The sequence below is a fragment of the Camarhynchus parvulus genome, chromosome 7 (assembly GCF_901933205.1).
Source record: "Camarhynchus parvulus chromosome 7, STF_HiC, whole genome shotgun sequence".
NCBI classification, from domain to species: Eukaryota; Metazoa; Chordata; class Aves; order Passeriformes; family Thraupidae; genus Camarhynchus; species Camarhynchus parvulus.
This window is the reverse complement of record NC_044577.1, coordinates 27,604,326-27,629,345: the sequence shown is the minus strand read 5'-3', so window position 1 is coordinate 27,629,345 and position 25,020 is coordinate 27,604,326. Positions and strand designations below refer to the sequence as shown.

The following is a 25,020-nucleotide window of genomic DNA, read 5'->3' as shown; positions in this document are numbered from 1 at the left end:
GAAGAAAATTATTTGGTTTTCTCCACACGCTCACTTTTTAGTCCAGGTGTACTAGTCTGAATTGTCCTTTGCCTACTTGCAAATAAATTACCCATATCTTCTTAATGCAAGAAAGGAGGGAATTTCTTAGTAAATTCAACCTATTTAGCTTGTAAACAATGAGTTTAATTTTTTATAGATATAGGTTTTTTTCCAACCAATGTGGCCCAAATCATGGATATGTCACTATGTAGATGTTTCCTAGCTCGAAGGTATGATTTCATGGACTATGACAGGCAGACACAAACTAGCTTCAGTATATTTTAGTATTTAAAGTCAAATGAGGTGCTTATTTTTCACCAGAAAAGGGTGTTTTAGAAAATTATAGATGTTGAATATCAAGATTTCCTATAATGAAGTTTTCCTATACTTAATTTCAAGTCTTATTAATAACATTTATGCAGGTAGAGCCACATGTGCTATAACCTTCTTGCAAATCAGCTCTTCAGTAGATTTAGGCCCTTTATAGTCTGCAATAACCTGTGAACTGGCTCATTTCAGAGCTGGCTTTTTTGCAATAGGCCCAGGTCCTCTGGGACATTCATAATGCTCATTTGGGCAGGTCATGTCTACAGAAATCCTTGCATTTATTTTCCTTTGGGGATCAGGGGTGTTTCTACCACTCAATATCTCTGGCAGGATTAGAAATGCCAGTTTGATTTCATTCAGGTCATCAGCCTTGACAGGAGAGAGCAGAAACTGTGAGAATTGCTACTTGCTGCTGGTACATTTCCACACCTCAGTGTGTGTGCCCTGGGCATGAGCATCTTCTCTTATGATATGCTGGTGGTTTCATTTGAACTGAAAAGAGAATGAGATATTTCAGCAAAACTTCAGGGGTGGAAGAATGAAAGAGGACAAAGGAGAGCCAAGAGAGTTTTGTGGAGTGTTGCTGGGACTGATGTAGGAAGTTGATCAGGTGTAGTTGGTGATCACTCAGGCCAAATTCATCACTGGAGCCCTTTATTCAAAGTGGAAGTCTGATATTATCATAACTCTGGAATGTACACTTAGAAAATAAATTATTTCAGACAATTACTAGATGAGAGGAATTTTTTGGGGGAAGGAGAAAAAGTAAACTTTGCTATAAAAAGAAGTAAACAAAAGTAAAGTTGTAGCTATAAAGGAGATTACATGCTAGTTGCAGCTATTCCCTAATCCTTTCACTGCAGAAATAACTGGGAATCCCACATAGATCAGTGCATACATTCTGGCTTTTTCTAATCCATAATGAGTAATGCTGTGCTGCAATTAGAGCAAAGGGAATGCTGGTACCTCATTTTACCCTGCTGTCACTTGTAAAATTCCAGTGAATATTCAGAGAACAGAAAGTCATATGTTTTTAGGCACTGGTTGTGTACTATGAGTAACAGAGAGGTAAAAGCCTCGGGCATATCCAAGGAGCCAAAAGTCAGCTGTGTAACTTCAAGTTTGCAATAGAGTTGCAGTAATCTTCAGCACTAAATAATCTTGACTAAATAGCTGTTGAACTGGCTGCATTTGTCTTGAATACTTGATTAAGAAGTGTTTATATATTCAGAAACTGTTTTACCAGCACCTGAGAGGAAGAGGGCTGTGTTTTGTGTCTTTCTCTCAAAAACTCCTACAAACGCCATTAACAAATATGGAATAACTGGGAAAACATAAATCAGTTCACTAAAGAGTTTACCAAGTTGACAGTAGGCTATTTTTAAACCTAATCATTTTCATTTCAAATAAAATGTGCAGCTCCTTTTCACATATTAATTTTAGAAGCAGGTTGCATAGCTGCTCTTAGGGAGTCACTCCTTCTCCAACTCTTTTAATTTAGTCCAGGCACAGTTTCCTACTAGTATTAATTATTTTCCCATTTTGTTCTCTATTATTCTTAATTCTAAATTCTGTCCTGATTCCTTCACAATTCTTCTGTTGTGTTGGCTGCTCACAAATTAAAACTTTGGTCTTAAAAATGTTGGTTTAACACAAGATCTGTTTGACTGTTGCTGGTTCTTGCTCCTTTAGTTACAGTGAGCTGATAAGGACGTGGAGCCCAGTGTGGTCCTGGTGTGATCCATCCATGATTGCTCATTGGCTCTCTGTCTTACCATTCCTCAGCATTATTTAGAGTACATTTTGCTTTGCCTTTTACTATTTAGCAGACTGCTAAGTCTGGATTTTAGAAGAGTAGTCAATGTAGCCCCTCCTGGTCCTTTTTTTAAACCTACAAAGGCCTATGATTCCTCTACATTTGCATTTTTCATTTTAATTGTCTTAATAATGTTCCATTGAGCCTGTTATGTCTCAGGCTCAGAGGAATAGTGCTGCATAAATATTAAAAGAACAGATGCACCCACTTCTGCAGTTCATCTATTGAAATTTGGACATTTTACAGTCTTCAAAATGCTTAGAATGGAAATAAAAATCCTTTTCCTTACTCATAAAAACAAAGATACCAATTTCCCCTCCTACCCTTTGCATCCTTCCAGTGATGCAGGCACTGGTATCCTGTTATCCCAGCATGACTTTTCCGTATTCTTTCAGTGTGTACATCATAAATATGAGAACTGGACAGAGACTGGGATTTCTGAGCAAAATCTTTATCTTTATAGCCATACAATCAACAGAAGACACCTCAGAAATCATGCTGCAGTTCCTAAAACAAATCATCTGCTTTGTTATCCTTTGGCTTCTCAGACATTAAGTGTTTTTCTTCTCCCACGCTCCATCTTCCATACAAGCTTGTTGATTAGTATTGATTTAGATATTTTGATAGTCTGCTTAAAATCAGGGGAAAGCAATCCATTTTATAAATCAGTGGTACTTTGAATACTCTGCAATTCAGGTTATGTAAAAGCACTCCTAAGATTACGTTTCATTAGGCTAAGCAGTAAATATAGCTCTGTCTTTCTGTAAAATTCAGTTTGCAAACTTTGTTTTCTCCTATTAATTCATTGTCTATTTTTAGAGAAGAAAGCCATTACTCCTTCTTGTTCTATCCTCCCACTTAGTGCTGCAAAATACAAATAAAAATATTGTTCTTTCAGGTATAAAAAGCTTTTGGCAAAACATTCAAGTGAGGTAAATCAGTGCATCCTCTTTGAAGCCAGTAGAGCTGTTCTGCTTTATACCAGCTAGAGTCGTGATCCAGTAGATCAGTTGCTTTCTTTGGGGCTAAAGCTTCATGGAGTCTGGACTATCTCTCCATTTTACTCACAAAAAAGTTTCAAAACCTCTTTCTGAGGATTTGCAGTTACCTACACTGAAGCACCAGCTATAAGTAGGGATCAACTTCTTCACCCCTTTCAGTTTACTCTTGAAAAAATGTCATTTACTCTGCAATATTTATTTCACACTTGGTAGGCTGGTAGGAAATTTCAGTATGTCCCCTCAGTATAATTACAACTGCTTTTTTTCCTGTTCCTCCAGGGAGTGCTTCCTAGGGACATGCAGACAATAAGTCTCATCTAAGGTTCAGTGAAAATATTTGAGTAGGTTCTGCCAAGAAACTAGTATTTCAAGATATTTTGAACATAAAAGCCATTCCAGGGAAAACTGATCCCACAATAGGACGCAGAGCTATTTTTAAAATTGCCTCAGGCTTTGCAGCTGGGGTTTTATTTGTTTTTGGTGGGCTTTTTTATTAATATTCCTTGACATTTTAAAGATAAGACCTGTGCATGAGCATTCTACAGAATAGTCCTGCAAAAGTCAACACTTCCAGGCACTTCTTCACAGCAAAGCTACTAAGCACAGGTTTTACCCATGTCTATCATTATTCTGCAATAACAGAGCCACTAAGATCCGTCTGGGTTTTGTTGACAAAATGCCAACGCAGAGAACCTCAAGCTGCACAAGTAATGTTGTTATTGCCAAGATTCCAGACAGCAGAGACATGAAAGACTTGAAGATGTGCCCATGTAATGCAAGGCTCTCTTTTTTCTAACTGCCCCTATGCATCTTTGCCTTGCCTGGGTTCTGAAATTGTATAAATGTAAAAAACATTTACCAAGGTTCTGGAATTATTCTTGATTGAAATTGGTATCTAAATCACCCAATCCTTCTTCATTTTTCTTGGCTTGTTTCTCTTTTTCCATCCTGTGATCTCCAAGCTGGGTCGGTGTTTTTAACTTCATCTTTTTAGACTCTGTCACTAAATTCAGAAGACAAGAGTTTGTTCTCCCTGCTCCTAAAATCATCAGTTTGATTTCACTGGGAGCAGGCCTTACCCTAGGAAGGCTACACTTTTGAACAGACTCAAGGTTTGTATCCAGTAGTTTGCTTTTCAGCCATTCACTTGAATCAGAAATCATAATTAAGATCAAAAAACTACCTTGTGAATAATTTTTCCATCTAGGTACTTGTATGTCCCACTGTTGCCATAATTTGTAAGTGCTTCCCAAGGTTTTAAAAATAGAAAGAACAAAATGCTCTCCTACTTTCTTACCCCCTCCTTTATTTTCCAAACCCTGTGAAAAATAGCTTACTTTAGAAGGATTTACTTTGCCTGCCTTATTTGCTTCTTCGCATATGCAAAGAATTTGCAGAGGGAAAGAGGCCTTGCAGAAATGGGTCCTGCAGAAATGCTACCATTCCTCACAGTGGTCAGGACCACATGCAGTATCCCTGAATTCCTCTCCTGGAACACTGCTGTCTCTGTTACTTCAGCCTCTCCCACTGGTGACACAATTCTTGTGGACAAATATTTTTACCAAACAGTCATGACAGAAGCTGAGCAGGGCTGCCTCAACATTTAATGTACTCTGGAAATATTCTATACTTCAGCATGCATGGCTTGTCCTTTGTCAGCTTTGGACTGGTTTTAAGTCCTGAACAGGAGGGCTCTTCAGGTAAACCAGCAGCCTGTAAAGCCCTGCAGAACTCGTGAATGAGCAGCTCCAGAGTGTGTCTGCTTTCCTTAAAAACGTTGGAGGAGCAGAGAAAAAAACTCAGGAGTTCCTATAGCAGTAAAAGGGGCCAGTTTGAAATGCATTATATGAAACCAACAGGTTTTCAGCCATGTTGCTACCCTGCCATACTTTTATGCCAAGCAGTGTGTTGGGAGGAGGTGACGTGCTATTCTTTTTATTTATCTTTCCATTTGTCTTAGCTTCTTTCTATTTCTCTTGCTTCCGAATGGAGACCACACATATGCGTGAGTAAGAATGGCAGGTCTCCAGTGCAGGGCTGAGTTCAAAACTCTGTGCATTGGCTTGGATCCTCTCCTGCCCTTTGGACAGTTTCTGCTTGGTACTCAGATGTTATCTAGTTTTTTGTATTGAAGGAAATGAGGATTGTGGCTTTCAGTGCTGTCCTCATGAATTGCCTTCAATAGCAGTTTGTAGTGTACATATTCTGACTTACTGAATGTCAAAGTGTTAAAAACATTCCTCTGGTTTCTTGTTGTTAGTGGTCTTAAGATATGCTTCTATCAGCAGGGCCTTTACAATCCAGATACTTTGATCAAACCTACCAATTTCTTTGTAGTTCTCATGTTAGGCCAATCCACTATGTCTTTTTCTAAGCAATAGAAGTCAAGGGAAATCTATCTGAGAAGGTGATGGCACTAATTACTCTTATAAAGACAAAGTTTTGTGCTGAATATGTGATTCTGTTATCTCTGTTAATTATCTTGCCTTCACTGCAAGTTAAAAATGGGTGAAATTATAGGGGTTTTTTCACCCAAACAGTACCATATCTAGGAATGTTTTTCCATGCTCTATTTAAAAACCAGACCAGACTATATTTATGGCAAGTTAGCAGTCCTGAGTCCATGTTTTAAACTTCAGGGCTAAGTGGACTTGAAGGTGCTCTTATCTAGCAAGTTCAAAGCAGAACACAGCTGGCAAAACCTGCCTCTCTTGCCCTCCTGCCCTCCAACACGTGTTTTGCTCATATCCAGGAAATGTTTTCAGTAGCAAAAATTATTTCTTGCTCAAAAAAGATAAATAATCCAGGACTTTCTAGTCCATTTACAAGCTTATACCTAAACTGGCGAGGACAGAAGTGTTTTCACTAATAAAAGGTATTTCTAGTCCTTATTCAGTTCAAGTCTGGTTTTTTAATAGTTAGGGGAGTGGTGGCAATGGTTACACAACTGCTGCCCTGGGGAGTTAAATTTTGCTTTTGGCATCTCCTGTGTTAAGCAGAGAAGAGCTGTTTGGGGCTGGAAGAATGATATATATCTGCGGGAGGGAGGGAGCTGCAGGGGAGCGGGGAGCACTTTAAATGAATTCTTTAATGGGAGCCCTTTCCAGAAGGCATCCGTGGTATTCCTCTGCAAAAGGAAGAATAAGTACTCAGCACCATATATGGTGACACTTTTATGTTTTTTTAATATAAACATGTACAGGCTGGAGCAATCCATGAAGATGGGTTTTGCTGATTGGTTGGGCCAGAGGGGAGGGAAGGAAATGAGACCCTGTTTTTAATATCTTAACATTAGAAAACTTAAGAGCTTGGGTTTGAATAAATAAACAGTAGGCAGAGTTGGAAAGATTTTCAGCTTTGTAAAATAGCCCTTTCCTCTGTCTTGATTTTCCAGCTTTTGTATTTATTTTCCTTTAGCTTGTTTGTTTGCAGCTGCTTCATTCTGTAAATTACTTTGATTTTTGTTCAGGGAGTATGTTGTTCCCAGTGCAGATAGCAACAGATCAGTAAAAGCTATTTGAGATAGCTTGGCTCCAAATATAAGGGGACCAAATCCACTCAGTCAATCCCCACAATGCTGGGCACAGAAAAGGGGAATGCCACACTGAGTTTGAGCTGCTTTAGTGCAACACACAATCACTTAGCTCAGGCACGTTACAGAGGAAGGAACCCCTGTTTTTCTGATTTCACTTAAATATTTCAGGAACCAAGTTGGAGAATGCAGCTGCCAGGTGTCTCTGATGCTGCGGGAGAGTTCAGCTTCCACAGCAGAAATGCTCAGAGAGTGAGTATTTTTCCCAGGGACTTGCATGGGTGGGTTCTATTTTTTGCTCCGTTAATTCCCTGCCCTTACAGACCCAGGCTGGCTGCTGTTCAACCTAATCCCCAAATGTGACCTAACAAATTGTTTTCATCATACAAGCTAAGCACATTGTACCAAGCCAGAGTAGAGAAGATCTTTTTTGTTTGTGCCCTTATATGGCTCCTGAAGTCATCATTGATGCAATAAACTAATGGAGTATGCTCCTCTAATCAACCTCCCCTTCTATAAACACATTTTGTTCCTGCTCTGAGATTGTTCCCTGACATTTTTAAACCAGCCCCTTTCCTGGCTCTCTCTTTCTTTTCTTTTTCGGATCATAGTGGGAGGGAATCAGCCAGCTCTGGAGAGCAAAGAGATGGTGGAGATCATGGTAAACTAACATTTGGTAGAACAAGTGGCTTCAAAAAGAACAGCAGTGTAACCAGAGTAGCTGAGGAAGAGCAGGAGGACGTCCGAGGCGTGCTGAAGAGGCGAGTGGAAACTCGGGAACACACAGAGGAGAGCCTGAGGCAGCAGGAAGCTGAACAACTCGATTTCCGTGATATTTTAGGCAAGAAAGTCAGCACCAAAAGTTTTTCTGAGGAGGAACTGAAAGAAATCCCAGCCGAGCAAATGGACTTCCGAGCAAACCTGCAGCGGCAGGTCAAACCCAAGACCTTGTCAGAGGAGGAGAGGAAAGTCCATGCTCCCCAGCAGGTGGACTTCCGCTCTGTGCTGGCCAAGAAGGGCACCCCAAAAACCCCATTGCCAGAGAAGGCACCACCTCCTAAACCTGCAGTTACAGATTTCAGGTCTGTGCTGGGCTCCAAGAAGAAGCCACCTGCAGAGAATGGCAGCGCTGGCACCCCTGCACCAAACGCTCGTGCCAACTCTGAAGCTCAGAATGCGACCCCCAATTCTCAAGCCCCTGTTGCCAAACCAGCAGTGAAGAAAGAGGAGAAGAATGACAGAAACTGTGAACGTGGGTGTGCAGTGGTGGATGGCGGAATAATTGGGAAAAAATCTGAAAACAAAGCACCAGCAAGCAAACCACCAGCAAGCAAAGGAACAGCACCCTCCTTTACAGAGAAGCTTCAGGATGCTCAAGTAGCTGATGGTGAAAAATTGGTCTTACAATGTCGGATTTCCTCTGATCCCCCTGCAGCTGTCACCTGGACTCTAGACAGCAAAGCCATCAAATCATCAAAGTCTATTGTCATCTCCCAAGAAGGTAAATTAATTGCATTACAAGCCAGCTGGATGGCACACTGTTATATCTGGCTCTTGATTAATAATATTTAGTTCATTAAAGGTAATGCAATATTTATTTAAGTCCTGTGCCAGTAACTGTTTCCAGATGCAGCTTTCTTGTTATTTCAGTGAAGTACACAAGGAACAGTATTGTTTGACATTTCTTGCAGATTCCCCTTTAACAGCCTGCAGATGTAAATTTTATAAAGTTGAACTTCTTGCATTTTTAAATGCTGTTTACATTGCTAACGCTGTTTAAGGAGCTGGTACATGATGGTTATTTAAACTAAGCTGTAAGGATTTAGAACATTGAAAGCATAATAATATTATTACTGGTTTACAAATTCTAATTGAATTCTTCTGTATGTTTAATATTTCAGGCTTTTTATTGCAATAAGAAACACAGAAGCAAAGAGGGGTTGTGTCATAGAAAGAAATTACTACAGCTACAAGTTAAGATCAGAGTTGAGAACAGATTTCCAGTGTATTTAAAGCCCCACCACAGATGCTTCTGTTGCCATTACAAGCACTGAAATATTTGAACTACACTGGCTTGGTGACTTTTAACTAACTTCAAAACTGTACAGAATTTGGTAGAAGTCCTTAGAGGGAATACTTACTGTTTTCAAACTGAGTGATTCCCTTATATTTCACATTTTGGATGATCAAACCCACTAGACTGTTTTTTGCATGAAAGTTAATGTTGTATCTAGACAAAATATATTTTCCTTGGGACAAAAATAGGAAGGAAGGACAATTGATAGTGCAAAAAAAACCTTCTTTACTTCATATGTGTTCCATAAAACACTGAGGAAATTATCTGGAGAATTATATCCTCTGGCACATTGTAGCAAAAAAGTTCATGTTCACAGTGAGAATTATAGCTTGAAACAGGGGTCTGCACTCTTACTTTTCAATCTTCCTTCATTTAATCCAGGTTATTTTTAGTGTTACCAAATGAGAACCAAATTAATATGCAGAACAGTTCAGCAGTGAATCCTTGTGCAGTGTTCCCAGCAGAGTAACACAGGCATTCTCCTGAAGTGGATGCAGTCAGAAATTGCATTGTGTTCAGAGAGGCTTGGGGTCTTTGAGTAGTGTATTAAGGAAATACCAAAGTAAGTAGATGGAGAAAGGCAAATGGTAGCAGGTGCATTGTGTCTGGCCTGTGTCTGAAGTAGCATAATGTGGTTTTTTTGTGAGTACATGTTGGTTTTCAGCTGAGGGGACTGTATAGAATAAGGATCAGTATCATGTATCTGAGAAAACATGGTGGAAATGCCATTCTTACAAAAAGGACTGACAGAATCAGTCAGCTTAGCCAGCCTTATGCTGGAAGCAAGATTTCAAGGCTTTTCATGGAGTCACTCAGAATGAGAAAGAAATTATGCATCCCAAAGTTCCATGGCTCCTGTCAAAGTACATCAGATAGACAGCACCTCTGTACCAAAGCTTCTGAGCCATGGTGCAGCCTCCTAAAGTCCCAAAGCTTTAATGTTATGGTTCTGCAGAAAGCTGTTTTCTTCACTGAAATAATCAGAGTAATTGACTATTATAATCCCCCAACTCTTATTCACTCTATAAAATGGTACTGTGGAGCTGCAAATCGAGGGTAGCTGTTTACAGTGAAGTGATGCTGATGTCCAGAAATGCTCAGCCACCTGTGTGAGCAGGGCAGGAGGCTTCTCCCATCCAGCTTGTCTGGGCTGGGTGACACTCCTGGTCACAACACTCCAGGGTGTCAGCATTAACAGTGCTTTCCACTGAGGTCAGGATCAAAGCTCAGTCCTGCAGAAGGAATCCACTGTTCCAGGACAGCTTCTTTCAGGGAGTGAAGACACTGTCCTTCTGTTCCACTTGTACCTGCGCTGTTGCACTTGAGCCGTGCTTAGCAGTCAATGTTATCAGTATCTCAAAGTTAGGCTTTCTTCTGCACGTATCTGCAGAGGCTCTTGGAAAGAAATATTACACAGGGCTCTAAGTTTTGTCCTTTAATGGAAAGACAAGGAATGAGGATTAGAACTATTTTTTTTTAAACCTTATTACATACCCTGTGGTACACTGAGAGGGTGCATGGTCAGTTTTGGTTTTTTCCTGACAGTACCTGCTAGCTTTGGCTCTTGGAGCAGAATGTGTTGCTGCTCTCATTGTAAGATTCTTTCATGCCAACTGTTAAGTAATTAGCTAGGTATGCATGATACTTGAAGTCCCAGATTTCACAGAGATTGAGTTTTCTCTGTTTCCCTAATTAGGAACACATACTTACGTGAGGGAACCAAGAGAAGAGAAGGAATAACTGGAATAACAGACTAGAACTGAGAAATAGCAAATTCATTCAGCATCCGGAAATTCTGTTCAATAGGGAAACTGTATGGATTAGTCTCACAGATGGTGTTTGGTGCAGCTTTAAAAACATAGAGAGAAACAAGAACACTGGATGCAGCACACAGCAGGCCAAAAGCAAAGTCCCAGTTTCCATCCTTTGCCCCAAACACTGAAAATGCATCACACCCACAGGTGTACCTCAGCAGCAGTGCCTTTGTCAAAGCTTGGAGCAGCATTTAGTGGGCCCTGGAGGTAATGCCCCAGAGTCATCCTCACCTGGAAGAAGGTTGAGTCTGTGGGGAAGAAGAGGAATTCAGAGCAAACAGACATAGCTCAATTTAGTGGGTTTAGATCTTGCAAAGCCATTTTTTGATTTCTTTGCTATGACCTTGCCCCTCCTTGTGTTCAGCAAGGTCAAAATCCACTATGGAAGAGGATAGACTAGATCTGTTCTTAGCCATTTCACCAACTGCTTTTGTGCTGTTGTGATGTTTGGTGGTGACCATGAGGGTTTTTTTTCAGATTCACCAGAGGTATTTCACAATAACTTGCATGTTCTTAATGAGTTGGATACTGGAAAATTCCCTATCTAGAGTAAAGCATGTCTATCTGCTTCTTAGCCACACTACTAGCCCATCTTAGTATGGAATACTGTCCCACAAACTGGTCAGTGTAAGTAATGCATGAAGCCCCAGAACGCTATGTAATTGTGTTTTGGAAATTGAATTATTTCTCTCTGTCATTCCCAGAAGAGAGAAAAAAAAAGGCAAAAAGAGACAGAAGTTTGCTCATCTCCTGGTGCCAAATAAGTTGTGAAGATAAATACATAAAATGCAGATTCAGGAGCATGTGATTAAACAGGCATATTTTGCCAGGAAGATGAAACTTAGAAGTATATTTGTGTGTAACACGTTCACAGGACAGGCAAACTATGTAAAAACTATATGTAGTCACTCACTGAAAATAACTTTCCTTGGCATATTTGTCCTAGCTGATGCTGAGGCCCTTTACCAGTTAGAGGCAATGCTGTTCACAGGTCTCCTCTATGCTTGCAGAGCCTCACTGACACTAATCTGCCCACCCAATGCAGTTTAGCCAAGGGAGAGTGCAATCCCTGCTTCTGTACCATTGGAGAAGTCTGCGTACAAACACCAGCATCAGAATAGTCTCTGACTGGTAAGGCCTTTGCCAAAAGAAGAGATAAACCCTGCTCCAAAAATGACTAGGCATATTTATGCAGCAATTGGGCTGATTTCTGGTAATCTAGGGCTTGTAGTGTATTCCCTTATTCCAGGGTTTAGTTAGAAGTCAGAATCTGGGTAGCATTATTCAGAATGTCACAATCCCAACAATAGCTGATAGCATGTCATGTTCCCTCCATTTCACATTTCAACTATTTTCCCTTTGAAATCATGAACATCAGTACACTTTTTCTTCCATTCCTTTTTACACTTCCCCAAATAGTACTCTGTTGGTTGATTGGCAGGATTTTTGGCTTAATGCTTTAGGTATCATTTTTATGATGAAGTGAGCTCTTGCATTATTTTTCTGATGTGGAACAATTTTATTAATGGTTTGATTTTATATTTTTCTTCTTTTAAACCTGTCAGAGTGCAATTATCTACATTCCTGAGATAGATATTAATGTGCTTTTTGCCCATTAAAGATCAAAAATAAGTGGTTGCTAACAATAAAAAGAGGGTACTCATAAATTGGAGCATTATACATTCATGCAGTATGGGGTAGATGATGCATGGTTAAGAGGCACTTTAATGAGAGGCTTCTTTGCTTGAGGTCATGGGGGGCTTTTTGTTTGGAAAAAAGTTTTTAAGAAGGCTCTAGCAAACATTGCAGTGAAGTTAGACATATAAGGAAAGAGTAGAATAATTTTCCTCACAGAGTGAACCCTTTAGAGCTGGACCTATTTTGTTTTCCATTTGTATAGCACTGGCCCAGCAGTGCCCTGTGCTACTCTCCTGCTGTGTGACTCACTCTTGGACAGAAAATCCACTGAAAAAGTTCTTGCATGGCTCAAAAAGTTGTTCTATAAGATAGCAGTGAAAGAGTTGTGCACAGCATCCTTAGTAAACTGGCCAGCTGAGGTGTTCAAGTGAATACAAGTCTGAACTCACATATTTGCCATTTTTAAGTCAGTTTGCTCAGCTTTTTTTGGATAGATTTAGTACTCTGTGACTATATAGATAGAAGAGGAACTTTCTAATATAGACTCAGGTAGCAGTGATGCTGTAGCTTAAAAAGTGCCCTGAGTTTGTGTTGCTTTGTCTAAGCCAGCATTTTTTTTTTCCCAAGTTTCTTGGCAGCATAGAGATTTGGTAATCTTATTAGCAATAATGCCTTAACAACTTTCTTGTGACTTAACTCCTAAATCTTCCTACCAGTCATGCAAGTCTATGTCTGCCAGTCTAGCTAGGATCTGCCGTGACTTTTTTGTTTTCTTTTTAATTAAATTTGACCAAGAATTTGCTGTATAACACGACTTTATGCACTGCTGACAGTAGATGCATTTTGCACCCTACAAAAGCTTCTTCAGAAAGTTTAAGGTTGGGGAGATCATCTGAGCATCAGTTCTGGCACAATACCATGTTTGTCACAGGCCACATTTCCCTCTGCACTGTCATTTATGTCTGAATCTATTCTCTTCCAGAAAATGCATACAGCAAAAAAGAGATATTTCCTATAACCACCGGCAATTTATTGCAAAGTCTAGCTATTCCAGTAAGGGTTTTGTTAGTAAATCAAGAACCAAAACAATGTCTTATTTCTAACTTGACAGAAAGGCTTTGACTCTGTAACCAAGATAGCTTTCTCCTTTTTTTGAAACTTGACAAGTCAAGCTCTTAGTAACTTTCTCTCCATGATGCCCTTCATCCAGCCCTTGGAAGCTTGGGGTTATTTTGGTTTGGTTCTGTTTCCAGTGACTCCTCTACAGTTGCTGTTAGTTTATTACTCTATTTAGAAAAGAGGAAGCAGAATCATGTGTGGGTATCAGCATCAGTGAGAAGGAGATCACCTTCCTGTGGCTGCCCTTACTGGAGGTTATTGGTCTTCTTTCTACCTCACAACTTTGGAATTCAAGTTTGTCATTTCTCTATTAAGCCTTTAAACCTCCTTAATGTACAGCATCCCTTGCTACCATCAGAGCTTTTCTTATCACTATCTCAAGCTCCATTTTCTTTGAATGAATGGGACTCAGTTTGGCAAGTAAATGAGATTGTTTAGGAGGACTACCCTGCTAACTTTTCCCTTTCCAAAATTCTTTCCAGCATGTGTAAATTTATAAAAGTTAATTTATGAGTACTTCCATGTCACAGATTAGATATTTAGTAACTTGGGACCTAGTCTGATCACAGAGGAAATCCACTAGAAGCAGACTGAGTGATGATTTCCTATTGTCAGCTTCTTCAGAAGATCTTTATTTTGGCACCTCTAACTCCTCCTAAATCAATGTCATTTATATAGTAATTAATGATTAATTATATAGCATTAACTAAAGTCAGAATAATGTGATTTATCACAAATATTTCAGTAAGGGTTAAGAAAATTACTTTTGCACAGATACATTTGCTGGTTAAATGTCTAATGTGAATCATGAAAGTAGGTTTCTTACATTGTTTTCCTTAAAACTCTATCAATTATCAATAATTACATTTGACATTTTTTCTACTCTGAAATTCATGTGGGTTTTTTTCAGTGTTTTTTCTGTTGTCATTGTAACTATAGTCTATATTTTCCTGGTCAATCCACTTCTCATTTTTAAACATGACTGTGACACTAGCATGCATTTGAACTTGCCCAGACAATTTGAGATTTATTAGCAAATTAGCTCTATAAGCCAATGAGTTCCTTAAAAAATTATTATGTCTCCTAGGCCCAATTTCTCACAGACCAGTGTTTATTAATATTGCCTAAATATTCCACAGTGCTTTCTTGTACCATGGGATACAAATGAGAAAGCCATAAACTTGAGTCTGCATCATGGACAGGACTCAGGAGGTTGGCCAGCTACATGCCACTGTGGGGAATGAGACTAAGGAGCTGTTTTTTGTTGGTTTGTGTATTTGTTTTATATCTGAGGTTGACTTTCTGGGGAGTTTCATGGAAAGAATGCAGAAGCCTAGAGATATTTTAAACTGTCTTGCACTATTTTTGAGTAAGTCAGAGAACCCTTTAATAGCTCAAAATTCAAGAGAAAGGCTCTGTGTATCTAAACCAGAGTCTCCAGTAAAGTATCAGTTTCTGTGGCTGTTAAAGTCTTTTCTAGAGCTGCACCAGTCCCAATGTCTAAGTGCTAGATTCCAGTATTCATGTTTATTCCAATCCTGCACTTTGTGACAATGTTTAAGGGTCATCCATGGCCTGGTTCCTGAAAACAATAGAGGGTTGGGGTGACAAAATATATAGCAAGCATTTTTAGCTGACTGGGATTTGTGAAGTGCCAGGATTTCAGAATACCCAACTGGAGTAACCAGTATGGACTTTCTAACAGTTCTGAGAAAATAAGCTTATTTCGGGTCATGATGGGGTTTGCAGAGGAAATACCAAATACTTCATTGAAAGACATTTGGCCTTCTAGCCCCGGGAATTGACTGTAGCTCTAGATCACAGAACATAGGCCTGGTTGGGAAGTTTCCTGTCCTTATGAAATCTCATCAAGTTTTGCCTGGGTTTCAGTGATTTGGGTTTTTTCCCTGGTTTTCCATGAAAATGAGGTTTCCATGAAAATGAGCATTTCAACAGCAATGCTCCGTTAGCCTCCCCTTATACTCCTGATCCAATCTGGCCAAATCTTTCTGATCCATTGGCCAGCTTCATCCCACGTCCTAGTAGTCCACAGTTTCATGAATACTAGTGGCTATATAAAGGAAAGTGACCCAAATGATCTCATTTTCCCTTCACTCCTCCATTGAGGGCTACTACCATTGTATCTGGTGGCAGCAAGAAGCCCAGCAATCCCCATGTGTTTTGCATGTGCTGTTCCTGGGGAGAAAGAAGAAGTAGAGGAAAATAGGATGCAGATTATTTCTTCTGGGATGTGGAAGTTAGGAGGAAAAAGAAAATGGCCCTTGAAAAAAAGCACATTTCCTTCACCCTCTTTCTCACAAAATAACTTCATTACATGAGTGTTGAGGAGTGACTCTGTGTCACATTAGTCTTCAGTGAGCTGAGGAAGGGCTTTTGAGCAGGCAGAAAACTGCAGAAGGTAAAGTAAATTCTGCATTGTTCCAGTCCCTTAATGATTCAGTTATTCTTACAGGCCAGGCTCCTTTCCTGCAGTAAAGTGGCCAGAGGTCTCCTTCACATGTATGTGTCTTTGTTCCATAGTTTATGGGTTTTTGTAATAGCATCTTTAGCTTTCAATGTGCAATCTTTTCTAATCATGTTACATAGATTTATATAAATTCTTAGACTGGAAGTTATCTTTGGCTTGCTCTCCAAATGTCTCTTTAAACAGCAGAGACATGTGAATTTATATTTGCTAGATGCCTGCAAGAATACTTTTCTAATGTCTCTCCTCCATTTGGAATGGAACTGCAGCTCGTGACATTTTTGGCTTCAGCCTGACTCATGGAAAAGCGTTGCCTCAGGGAGGGCACGTGGATTTTCTTTTCACCCTGTGGTTGGCTGAGCACAGCCCATGTGAGTGAGGGGTCAGTGCTCCTCTTCTGAGATAGTTTTCACATCATTTCTCAGGGGACAATAGTCATTATTTAGAGCTGCTTGATTTTGTGGAGGATGATAAAGAGGGAAAAAAATTAATTTTTCTTCTAACGGATGTGTGTTTTTGGCAAACCAGATTTGTTGGAAACCATTTGAATATTTTCATAAGATTTTTCTTGAATAACGACATCCACGTTTAAAATGAGAGAAAAATCTGAATGCCAAGAGCATAATTGCCGTGTCCAAATGCAGTTCATCTCCAAAGAGAACCAGTAAACTCCCAAAGTTCTTCAGATGGAGAGGAGTTCTTTTGCAGGTCCTTTTCATGGACCAGTATCACCTGTGCCATTTCCCACATCACAGGGGATACATTTCATGGGGAGGCTGGGGTTGAGCACTCTGGGAGTCTTCCAGTTACCACAGAGAAAAATTGATGGGAAATTTCCTTACATCTCAGGAAACAGGGTAAAGGTCTGAAAAAAAATTCCATCTCTTCAATTCTTGAATTAGGAATGACTGTGAGAAAGGCAAACAGAGGAAGGGGGAAGGTTTTACTGCAGCTGAGGTAAGTGGAGGGTGGAGATGTTTTGGACAGGCCAACAGCAATGGGCAGAAATGCACAAGGCCTCAGGCTGTGTTTAGGGGACAGACCCAACTTTCCAATGAAGAAGGAGAAAGCAACCCCACACTTCAACTTCACTTATTAAGAGATATTTGGAAGGGGAAAGTATGGAGCATTTTAATTGGGGATCACCCTGGGGAGGAAAGCACTTCATTGTTCCAGGCAATGCAAGTGAAAGTAAGGGACAAGGTTCTTCCTCATCCCTCATCTACTGGGAACAGTTTCTATTTTGGTTCACAGAGTTTTCATTTTTAAGAGGAAATGTACTTCCCTTGGGTCATACCAAGCTTCCCTTGGTAAATAACAAGCTTATGTCGCATCCTGTGTCTGCAAACCCAATTAAGTCAAATTTTATGGTTTTATTTGGAAAAAAAGGAATTTGTTGCAGTGATAAATTTGATTGCCACTAATATATTGAACTTTCTAATGGATGTTTTACAGGCAGTTATTCATTAGGCAATTCAAGCAAAAAGAAAATGTCTTTCAGTTGAGTTTTTAAACTTAGGCACTGAGCTGAAGTTCTGCTCTTACACATTTGAATGCTCACAGGAGTGCTAGAGACAAGGCTGAATCAAAACTTTGATAATGGGCATTGGACAGTAACCCTCTTATTTACAGTGCTATACAATGAGCACTTTTTGAAAAAAGTCACCTGAGTGAGGACTTCTGATCTCTGCTGTAAGACAAGAAGAGCAGCAGAGGTGCTGCTCTGGGTCTTCTCTGTTGTTAGCAACCAGTTCAGGGTGCAGGGACTTCTTGGAGTATCCTAGGGAAAAGCAATAAGATTCAATTTTTTATTTATTTACTACCAATAAGGCTCCAATAAGGTTTAATTTCTAAGGACAGCTTTTTCTAGCAGAAAAGATCACCTATAGTGAAGGACTGGCTCATTTGACACCTTCTGCTCCTTACTAGCACTAAGGTTTTTGTGATCTGCAGCCTAACATGCATTTGCTCTCTCCCTCCTCTGTACAGGGACACTCTGCTCACTGACCATTGAGAAGGCCATGCCTGAAGATGGGGGCGAGTACAAGTGCATAGCTGAGAACCCAGCAGGGAAAGCTGAATGTGCTTGCAAGGTGGTGGTAGAAGGTGAGTACTGTGCTGAGTGCAAGAAAACCCTTCCTTAGAACTTCCTTCTTTCCAGCTTATTTCCCAAGAATGACTTTTAGGGGCTACTTACACACACACACACACACAAAGAATTCTACCCCCTTCCCTTCTGCACTTTTTGGTCTATAGGTAATTCAATGTCTACCATAAAGGAGCATGAGCAGAGAGACAGTACAGAACCAAGGGCTCTGGATACTTTGTGGAATAATTTGTATTCACCTGCTGCCCACTGTATTTCTAGAAGGTTTTTAGAGCAGTTAGCTGAACTTGTAAGATTTGTTTTTGAGCTGTGTGCATCCTTTGAGAGCCAGTGAGAATTGCCTGTGTGAGTCTGGGTGTCAGTCTGCCTCAGGACTGTGTGTGGCACAGTTCTCACTCTACTCCCCAGTTCTTTGCATTCACAGATGTTTGGTTGTTTGATTTTCTAGTGTAGGTGAGAAAAAATAAATTAGCAGCTCAACCACCCTTGTGTTCCATAGTCTTAGAACATGGACAATTTACAGACTGAGGTACTTGTTTTCAGCCATGGTTGTGCTGATGACACTGTACTCTTGTTCATTAGTCTTGGCCTTGGGCAAGGCCTAGGTGAGGCTGTGTGACACAGACTTATAAAGCTGCCACGGAGTTTAAATTATTTAAGGGGCTTTAAGTAACGAAATGTCCTTATCAACTCACCTTCTGGTGAATTTATTTCTGAATACTCTGATACTTTCCATTGTGATCTAAAACGAACACAAAACTAGACAACAAGCCTAATAACAAAACTTGAGTACTGAACCTTCGCTGCTGTGTTGCAGATGTGGTATTTGTGGCAGGAGGTCTAGAAAAGAAAACTTTTTTTTTTTTCCTAATGTTACATGACACAAGGTAAGACTGTGATTCTGCAACTCCTCACTAAAGGTCAGTCTTCATGTAACTGGAAAATAAATTGATTAAATATTGGTTACAATTAATATACCTGTACCTTCTGTGATACTATAGTCACAGTGTAATGTGTCTTAGATATTTGATAAGCTATTTTTTATGGTTCTGTAATTTAAAGTAATAAATTTTATCAGTGCTGAAGCCCAAAAAATAGGCTTTAAGCAAAATCTAGTCCCTGAAACACCTTAACCACCACAGATACAGAAAATGTTGAAGGATCAGATCATCAAAAGCTTAGCATACAGTATTTCTCTAGAGCTGCCCTAGCAACTTTTAAATGTCTCAGTCACTTATGTGTTTTTCCTCTCTCTTCTGATCATCTTCAAGTAGTTGCTTTTCTTCCTGAAGCTTCCCTTAGCCTATTCCCCACTTCAAGTTTCCTGCTGGCCAATGCATGCTCTAGGAGGCTGCAGGTAGAGTTTGGCTTGCAAAGTCTTGTTCCTGGGAGGCTGTGAGCTGCTGGCCTGATGATGTGAGTGACATTACCTCAGCTGCCTGGCTTTCTGTGGTGGTGGCAACCAACTGCTGTAGGAGCTCACTGCTCACTTCATGCTGGGCACCAGGGTGACCACATTCCTTACCTCCATTCTGGCTGCCTCCTCTGCCTTTTTCATCCTCCACTGGCATGCTACTGAGAAGAGGTTTTTGACAAATGGCACCATAGCAAACTCCAGCTATTTAGGAAAGACGCCATTTGATATCCCGTGTCTGAGACTGGCAGAGGGGATGACTGTTATTTTTAAATTAGAATTGTGATCTAAAACAAGAGTTCAGATTTCTCCCTTCTTCAGTACACTGTCAGGATCCCAGATGCTGATTTTTAGACTAAGTGACCACAATCATTATATTTCTTTTGACATCAGGGACTCAGGATTGGAGGAATGTTTGACTTCAGTTGGCAGATCTGTAGAATCTGAGTGTCTGAACTCTCACACAGCTTCCTGCTCTGAATTATTTACTAGGAGATTCTTGCTTCCTCTGTTAGGAAGGAAACTTAGATGAATTTTCACACACTGGCACCTTGAAGAAGGTGACTAGAATAGCTGTTTCCATAACATTTATGTCATCTTTTTCTCTGTAGCTAACAGCTCTCTCCCTCACAAATACTCTGAAAGCTGAATATTTGAAGGCTGTAAAGTGATATAGCCATTGTTGAGATCATAATCTATAATCATACTCTTTCTTCCAAAGATAAATGTCAGTATCCAACAATGTAGCAAGCAGATCTTGTTAGGATTTGCATTTTAGGTCATAGAATCCTAGAATAGCTTGTGTTGGAAGGGACCTTGAAGATCATTTTGTTCCAACCCCTACCACAGCCAGGGACTACTTCCCACAGATCAGGTTGCTCAAAGCCCCATCCAGCCTGGTCTTGAACACCCCCAGATATGGGAAGTCCACAACCTCTTTGGGCAACCTGTGCCAGTGCCTCATGACCCTCACAGAGAAGAATTTCTTCCTAATATCTAATCTAAATTTTGCCTCCTTCCGCTTAAAGCCATTCCTACTCGTTGTGGCACTACAGATCCTTGTGAAAAGTCCCTCCCAGCTCTCTTGGAGCTGGTTTAGGTACTGGAAGGGTCTCTAAGGTCTCCCCAAAGCCCTTTTCTCTTCAGGCTGAGCTGCCCCAGCTCTCTTAGCCTGTCTTCATAGGAGAGGTGCTCCAGCCCTGTGATCATGCTCAGCTTGGAATAACCTTTAAAAAAAGTTGCACTTTTTATTTATATCTCACGTGGGATACACATGGAAGGGAGCTTTATTGACTCCTAGCTGTTGGTGTAGCCTGCAGTGATGAGCAGTTTCTGGATAAGAGCTGTGCAATTGTGAAAATGCTAGAATCCATCCAGTTTCAGTCCTGTGGTGTCCCTTTTGCTGTTTCTATTTAGGAATAAACAAATGGCCAAGAATATCTTCTTGGAAAGATTTAAACAGATGGAGGAAATGTTACTCTTCAAAATGGATTAATCTGAATTGATCACATAGACAATGGAACAGAAGAATTACTTTACATTATTTCTTTTGAATGAAATTATGTTTTGATATGGCTTTGTTTCCCTTTTCTCTGCACTGCCTAACACAGCTTTGTGCACATTGTATTTGGTCTATTCAGCTGAAATACCTGTCAGCTTAGATGGGACTTCTTGTCTAGCTGCTTACTCGGCTTGGATGCTTAGTGCAGCTGCTTTTGTAGAGGACTTTTCCCCCTCTGCTCCCTCTTCCTTTCAGAATGTGACAGCAAATCTCCAGCAAATCTGTGCAGAAAATTCTTCTTAAAACCCTAAAGGACAGCAATTTCCTCTAACTTTGCAGAAGGATCCAAAATAAACCTTTTATTAGACAGCTTTTTCATTATTGATTTTCAAATAGGATTTGTATTTTATTATTTGTTTTGATTGCAGATGCCTCAAAGACCTCAAAGCCTACTGAGAAGAAGACCAAGAAGCCTAAGACCGCACTTCCCCCAGTGCTGCCAACAGAGGGTAAGTGGCTGTGATTTGATTTGCTTTATTTCCAGTGGAAACAAAAGAGTGCTTTGGGATTCTATGGTCATCCCCTTCTGTTTGCAGACATAGGATCAGAAGCCTGTGCTGTTTCTTTAGCCCTTGCACTTAAGTCATGTGAAATGAGTTTTTGCCATGTGGAGATTAGAAGTTAGAGCCCAAACTGCGAGTTCAGGCCTCACCCATCTACTCTCTGTTATTCATAATGGTGCAATAGACTTGTGACACAGATTTATTTTTGGCTGCCTCTCAAAGAGCACAGAAATACTCGAGTAGTTTGCTTCAATTTGTGCTGTGTCCTGTGTAGACAATATGCAGTTTTACTATTGGTAAGCAAAGCATTTTGACTGAAATGTCCTGTAGAATTATCTGTCCTTTTTTGGCACGCCCGTGGACAGTGATTTTGCAAATTTTGCATTCTTTGTTTTAAGCTTTAATGATTAACTTGCGTCTAATACTTTCAGAAATAATAAATTAGCTATAAATTCCCATGTTTGCTACTCAGCATACATGCATTTAATTAAGAAGAAACTTTAAACGGTAGAGGCAGCACAATAATGTCAGTTTAGGCATTCCTAACACCAGTACTACTTAAGAAATTAGGAGATACAAATATCTCTTAGATCAAAACTGGACTTTGAAAATTGTTTATCTAAGATGTCGACCATGTGAGTTCCTAAAAAGATGTGAAGACATGGTTTAATGGAAATATGGAATATTTTATCCAGCTCTCTCAAAAAATAAAAAACAAACTCTAGTCTGGTCTTCCAGCAAGAACATTTTTAGCTGCTTTCAGCAGGACTCAGAGCAGTTTTATAGTGATTGATGATCACAGGTAATAACTGTGCTTCTGGAAATGTGACTTACATAAAACTATGTTCTGGGCTACAGCTATTTCTGAGTTGCTGGCTGAGCTTTATAACTCTCTCCAGCTTCTCTTTGGGGACGTGGGAAGAGTCCCACTGACATGCTCCACCTCTGCACCTGAGCTTCAAGTGCCATAAATAATAACAATTAACAACAATGATTTTGTTATTGAACATAGATAGAAAAGAAAATTTTAAAGCCATTTAAATCTCCACAAAAATGGTGGTTTGAATTGTGCTTTCTATGCACACAACACACACATTTCCTCTGATCCTCCCAGCAGTGTTATCAATTGCAGCTTTCCCAGGAGAAAGTGTGAGTTGGGAACTAAGTCTAAATATGGAGATGTGTGACCTGATCCACATCCTGCTTCTTTTGCTTCTGGTTTTAGTGGAAATTAAAATAGATAGCAACACAACAGTTACCAACTCTGGCTGCAGAAATATCTGGGAAAAGAAAGTTGAAATAATGGGGAATGGTTTTTCTACATGGTATATTATTTCAGTGTTTCAAGTTATTGAACTTCTCATAAGCTCTTTTTTTCCAAAATACCTTTAACACATCTTTCCTGCTGCACAGTAAACATCAGGTGACCAGAGAGAATGTTAGGAAGCTGGGCTTTGAAAGAGTTTTTGGAAAAGCTTTGAAAAATACATATTTAATTTTAAAAGGATATGGCTGCAGAGATTTTACAGGTGTTTTTTAACATCTGAGTCTCTGAGGAATGTATTTGGTCTGAAATAAGTTTTTATTTGTGTGTTTGTCAGAGGCAAAATATACAAAACAGATCCAGTGGACTACAGAGTTCCAATCTACACTGATAAATTCTTACCAGATACAGAGACTGTAAAGTTCCTTACCTGAGGCTTTATGAGTCAGATGTTTATCTGTCTTTACTGTATATCTCTTGAAAAGAAGGGTAATACAAAATAACTGTGAATTAAAGTGTCTCAGTCTATTATGGAGATATATTTTTACTCTTATCTTTTCTGGTCTTTTTTGCCACATTGAGTTACCAACACTTTTTTGCCACATTGAGTTACCAGTCCTAAGGGCAACTAGAGTGTACAGATTGATACTGAAGAAAGAGAGAGCAAAAATTCCTAATAATGTGATTCGAATTATTAATTAATAGATTCTGAATTTTGAGTTGTGAATTCAGTCACAGCAGTATGTACTTTATGGGATATAGAGAATATATATTCTCTGTACTTTTTAGAAATAATTTTCAGGGAAAAGATCGCTATTTTCCACAGTCTGTAAAGAAGTGCAAGTCAAATTTCATGGTTAACAGCTATGTCATTCTTTTCTCCCTTCAGATAAATTTCAAGTGATCCTTGGGGTTTTTGCCCTAGTAAACTTTCAGGAAAGTAATTAACTTTAGGTTCCTGAAAGCAAAGATCAATACATTTCTTTTTGTGGAAAAGAGTGAATGTTGTCAGTATGTTAACCTGTAGAATTTGTCTCACTGTGAGCTGCTGACTCAGGTCATTTGGCTGTTCATTGTGACAATGTTATTTAATTACTGGAAGCTTGGGGTTTGTAAGCTACAGAAAACCAATAGTAAGCAGAATTTGGGCCATTGCTTCCATATGCAATACATACTGGATTCTGGTGTAGAAAAAGAACATCTTGAAGGAAGCTGTGTGGAACTCTGTGATTAACAACATCTCTGAATCAATGCTTGCAGTGTTTACTGCAGAAAGATTGCTCCCATGCTGGCAAATTACAAAACTTACAATGTATTTCCTTTTGCTTAGAATTAATATTGTGTCACCAGAATTTAGTAATAATTATGCAACCCCCTAAGGATAAATAGAATAAATAATACTGTTTCTGAGAATGAGAAACAGATTCACCTTTGAATCTGGGTGAAATATAAGGGAGAAGAGAGGAAAGACACCTCTGGAACTGGTTCATTCTCTACTGACTGCCCTGACTTGGGCTTTGTCACTTGGGTCTTTGCTCAGTGAATGTCAAATATTACTGAGTTAGAATAATAGAGTGTTATGTTTCTTCTAAGAGAGGCAGTGGAAAATTGGACCCTTTCATTATTTATCATGCTGCACGCTGTCTGCCATGCCAGAACAATCAGTGGGTAATGTAAGGGTCCTCCTGGCTTGACACAGCCCTGGAGCAGAAGCACTAAGCCAAAAATTTCATCACTTGAACATTTCTCTAGAAAGCTTTGAAACTGCCGTGAACGGATTTAGGCACCCAGTTCCCTTTGAAATTAAAACTTCTTTCAAATTAAGCTTAAAGGGAATTGCTTATTTCAATTACCAAAGCCACTTGCAAAATCTTAAGTGCCTATTAAATAAATGTTTTTGTCGCAACAGACTGTGGAAAAATCAAAGTTCTGCTTGAGATTTTTAAGAGTAAATAAAGATTTGAATGTTTACAAATAAATATTCCTTTTAAAAAAATATATATTACTACTCCACATTTGTAAATATTTTGTTGTCCTTAAGCAGAGGACCAAAATAGAAGGAATTAGCCCAAGACAAGGCAGATTTGTTTGCAAGTCTAGAACTCAGATTTCTTGATCCTCAGTCTCAGGATTAATTTGCATGCAGCATTGAGGATAGTATAGAATTTTTTAAGTGGCATCACAATAGTTTACATAAAACATGAGCTTTCCAAAAGGACTTTTCTTCAAGGACTTTTTTCAAGATTTGCTGATAAAAAAGGAGTATTACAGCAGTTAGATTCTGTTTGTTAAACTTCACTGTGGCTGAACCATGCAACATAACTTTACTATGGTAGGAAGA

General features: G+C 39.5%; 1 protein-coding gene across 1 annotated transcript in view; it reads left to right on the top strand.

Moving 5' to 3' along the window:
- The window catches only part of MYLK (myosin light chain kinase), a 194,806-nt gene that overhangs the window by 114,705 nt on the left and 55,081 nt on the right, over positions 1-25,020 (top strand). Inside the window, exons 15-18 of the mRNA XM_030951810.1 lie at positions 6,869-6,949; positions 7,309-8,198; positions 17,820-17,936; positions 21,281-21,361. Of these exons, the coding sequence (XP_030807670.1) occupies positions 6,869-6,949; positions 7,309-8,198; positions 17,820-17,936; positions 21,281-21,361 (1,169 nt within the window). The remainder of the gene's footprint in view (positions 1-6,868; positions 6,950-7,308; positions 8,199-17,819; positions 17,937-21,280; positions 21,362-25,020) is intronic.